The sequence below is a fragment of the Cebus imitator genome, unplaced genomic scaffold (assembly GCF_001604975.1).
Source record: "Cebus imitator isolate Cc_AM_T3 unplaced genomic scaffold, Cebus_imitator-1.0 Scaffold76, whole genome shotgun sequence".
Classification (NCBI taxonomy): Eukaryota; Metazoa; Chordata; class Mammalia; order Primates; family Cebidae; genus Cebus; species Cebus imitator.
In genome coordinates, this window is record NW_016107391.1 from 514,960 (window position 1) to 518,599 (window position 3,640).

Here is a 3,640-nt window from a genome sequence, read left to right on the forward strand (position 1 = left end):
TCTCTTTCTATGTCTGTCCACATGGCTCTGGGCCAGGCCCCTGTTTCCTCAGCTCAGATTATTGAAGTCCTTTTCTGACTTATTTATTTCATTGTAGTCTCTTTTCTCTGTGGTATCTATTTTACATATCTCTTTGCGTCATGACCCTGCTCAAAAGTACTGACTGCCTCCACCTTATATAGCAGAGGTCCCAAACTTGAGCTCCAAGGCTGAACATAGTCTACAAATTGCCAGGCGCGGTGGCTCATGCCTGTAATCCTAGCACTTTGGGAGGCCGCGGTGGGTGGATCACTGGAGGTCAGGAGTTCAAGACCAGCCTGGCCATCTTGGTGAAACCCCATCTTAAAAAAAATAGTCTACAAATGTGTTTTATTACAATTCCACAATGCTCTGACCATTATTTTTAAATTTGCTGGAATCCTTTCAGTGGTCCATATGTTTCACTGATCTGTGTTACCTGCCTGGCCTCCAGGCTTCCAGGTATGACTGAGTAGACTTTGCATTTTATAACTCCAGAGGGCACTGTGCACATAACATCTAAAGTTGTGTAGTGCACAACCTATACAATCCACACAACTCTAGTTGGTGGCCCTACAGAAACCTATGGACGTTTAGTGTAAACTCTAGTCTGTAAAACTACTATCATGTCTAGCCCTGCCCACCTTATCGATTAACCATCATGTACCATAGTCTGGAAAAGGCTGACATTCCTAAAAGCTTTGCATTCTAAGATAAGCCATGATGAGAACCAGAAATATTTGGAAAGCCTTGAATTCTAAGATAACCCATAAAGTTATTATTTAGGCAAAAGACTGAAACTTTTTGTTTTTCTTTTATCAAAACCACCCCAAAGTTATCCAATCAGAATAACAATCAGCTATCTCCTGACCTTTTGGGGTTTTTTGTTTGTTTTTGTTTTTTTGGTTTTTTGGAGTCAAGGTCTTATGCCCAGGCTAGAGTGCAATGGTGCAATTTTGGCTCACTGCAGCCTCCACCTCCAGGGTTCAAGTGATTCTCCTGCCTCAGCCTCCCAAATAGCTGAGATTACAGGTGTCCACCACCACACCCAGCTAACTTTTGTATTTTTAGTAGAGACAGGGTTCCACCATATTGGCCAGGCTGGTCTTGAACTCGTGACATCAAATTATCCACCCGCCTCAGCCTCCCAAAGTGCTAGGATTATAGGCGTGAGCCACTAGGCCTGGCCACAAAGTGTCTCTTTTGTCAGGTGAGTTTTTAAGTATTAGAAATATGCCATGAAGTGAGCTGGGCTTGGTGGCTCAGCCTGTAATCCTAGCACTTTGGGAGGCTGAGGTGGGCGGATCACTTAAGGTCAGGAGTTCGAGACCAGCCTGGCCAACATGGTGAAACCCCATCTCTACTAAAAATACAAAAATTAGCTGAGCGTGGTGATGCACGCCTGTAATCCCAGCTACTTGGGAGGCTGAGGCAGGAGAATCACTTCAACCCAGGAGGCAGATGTTGCAATGAGCCCACATTGCACCACTGCATTTTAGCCTGGACAACAGACAGAATAAGACTTTGTCTCCCAAAATAAATAAATAAAAAATGAAGAAAAACTATTGGGTTGGTCATTGACACTTTCCACATCTAAAGAAATTTATCTTGTTTTCAAAAAGGCAAAAAAAGGAGAGTTTCCTCCCCCACGTTAAAATACAGTAAAATCTCTGAGTAATTCATAACAAATAAAGCACCTTCACCTACCATAAATCTCCACGTGGTGTTCCAATCTGTTGAGTGACTGAATGCAATGACAGCTTTGGCAGTCCCCTTCCTTCATAAACTCTGTGCAGTCCCTCTACCTCACCCCAGATGCCTTTTGGAGTTTTCATTCTTTATTATAAAAAATAGTTTCTCAAACTTTTATATGCGGTGTAAAGAAAATCTATACCCTTACTACTACACTAGGGGCACAGGGTGGGGAAGAGACTCAGAGAATACTGGCCGGGCGCGTTGGCTCACGCCTGTAATCCCAGCACTTTGGGAGGCTGAGGCGGGTGGGTCACAAGGTCAAGAGATCGAGACCATCCTGACCAACATGGTGAAACCCTGTCTCTACTAAAAATACAAAAATAAGCTGTGCATGGTGTTGCAAACCTGTAGCCTGAGCTACTTGGGAGGCTGAGGCAGAAAAATCCACTTGAACCCCAGGAGGTAGAGGTTGCAGTGAGCCAAGATCACACCACTGCACTCCAGCCTGATGACAGCGAAACTCCATCTCAAATAATAAGAGCTACTGTTTGCTGAACACCTATGTAACTCAGTACATTCCATCCTCAGAAACAACCCTTATAAACTGTTATCCTCATTTTACAGATGAGGAAAAGGAGGCAGAAGAGTCAACTAATCTAAGAGACCTTGAAGTCCTAGCATTTTCCTCGTGGACCATTTTCCCCTGCAGGTCCCCTTTGCCTGCAGTTCTTCCTTCCACCTCTTCCTGTGCAGGATCTTAGCCCCTAACTGTTCCTCCCATCCAGGGTGATAAATCCAACCTGCCCAAACAGTGGCTGCTCATCTGCAACAATGATTCCTCTCTCGTTCTTTTATTTTTTTTCTTTTTAATTTTTAATGACCAAAACAAAGCATCTAAAAGCTCAGCTTCTAGAAGAACCACTTGTTCTTGCCTATCTGGTATAGCTCTTCAAACTTGACCTCGGCCTCCTGCCAGGCCTTGGGTTTAAGAGCAGGATCTCTGAAGACATTCTTATTGCTGACAGTTCTGTCCAAGGGGATATCCACAGAGTACCTTGTGGGCATCAGATGATTGTAGTTATAAACTTTCAGAAAAGACTTGATCTTTGACCTCTTGGCAATCTTCTTCTTGCCCATGGCAGCTGTCACTTTGCGGGGATTGTGGTCAATTCCAGCCACCAGAGCATGGGTGTAGGGGTGATCTGAGGTGCCATCATCAATGTTTTTCGCAATGATGGCTTTGCGTCCAGAGTAGCATCCAGCCAGAACAAGCACCACCTTCCCCAGTTTCATGAACTTGCCCGTTTTGGCAGCAGCTACTCGGGCCTACAACAAAAAGGACTCCACCCTCTTTCAAGAATCTCTTTGACCAACTCTTCCCCAAACTGGCAGGATTCTGGCTGACAGTCCCTTCTCCCACTCCAGCTAAAGTTTGATAAAAATTCTTGCCATTTCCTCCCCCAAGACAGGCCATTTTTTAGCTCCTTCTCAGGCCTGACTTTTTTTTTTTTTTTTAGATTGAGTCTTCCTCTCTCGCCCAGGCTGGAGTGCAGTGGCTCTATCTCTGCTTATTGCAACCTCTGCCTCCTGGGTTTAAGCGATTCTCCTGCCTCAGCCTTCCGAGTAGCTGGGACTACAGGTGTGTACCACCACGCCTCGCTAATTTTTTGTATTTTTAGTAGAGATGGGGTTTCACCATGTTAGCCAGGATGGTCTCTATCTTCTGAGCTCATGATCCACCTGCCTTGGCCTCCCAAAGTACTGGGATTACACGTGTGAGCCACCGAGCCCGGCCAGGCCTGACATTTTGAATAGTCTATGCTAACAGTGCTCTGACTGATTTTTTTTTTCCACATTAATTTCCCCAAAGCCACACACATTCACACAGTGAAGAGATTCATAGCCTGATCTCTTCACTGCTGTACTG

At 44.9% G+C, this 3,640-nt stretch overlaps 1 protein-coding gene across 1 annotated transcript; it reads right to left on the reverse strand.

Moving 5' to 3' along the window:
- Nucleotides 1–2,583: 2,583 nt before the first annotated feature.
- On the reverse strand, nucleotides 2,584–3,169 carry LOC108307006 (60S ribosomal protein L27-like). The gene has a single exon (XM_037739959.1). The coding sequence runs from the start codon at nucleotides 3,004–3,006 to the stop codon at nucleotides 2,623–2,625; it is 384 nt and encodes a 127-aa protein (XP_037595887.1). The 5' UTR covers nucleotides 3,007–3,169; the 3' UTR covers nucleotides 2,584–2,622.
- Between the last annotated feature and the right edge of the window lie 471 nt (nucleotides 3,170–3,640).

What these genes read in the sequence shown, in the direction of transcription:
- LOC108307006 (XM_037739959.1), bottom strand. Translation starts at nt 3,006, where the DNA reads ATGAAACTGGGGAAGGTGGTGCTTGTTCTGGCTGGATGCTACTCTGGA.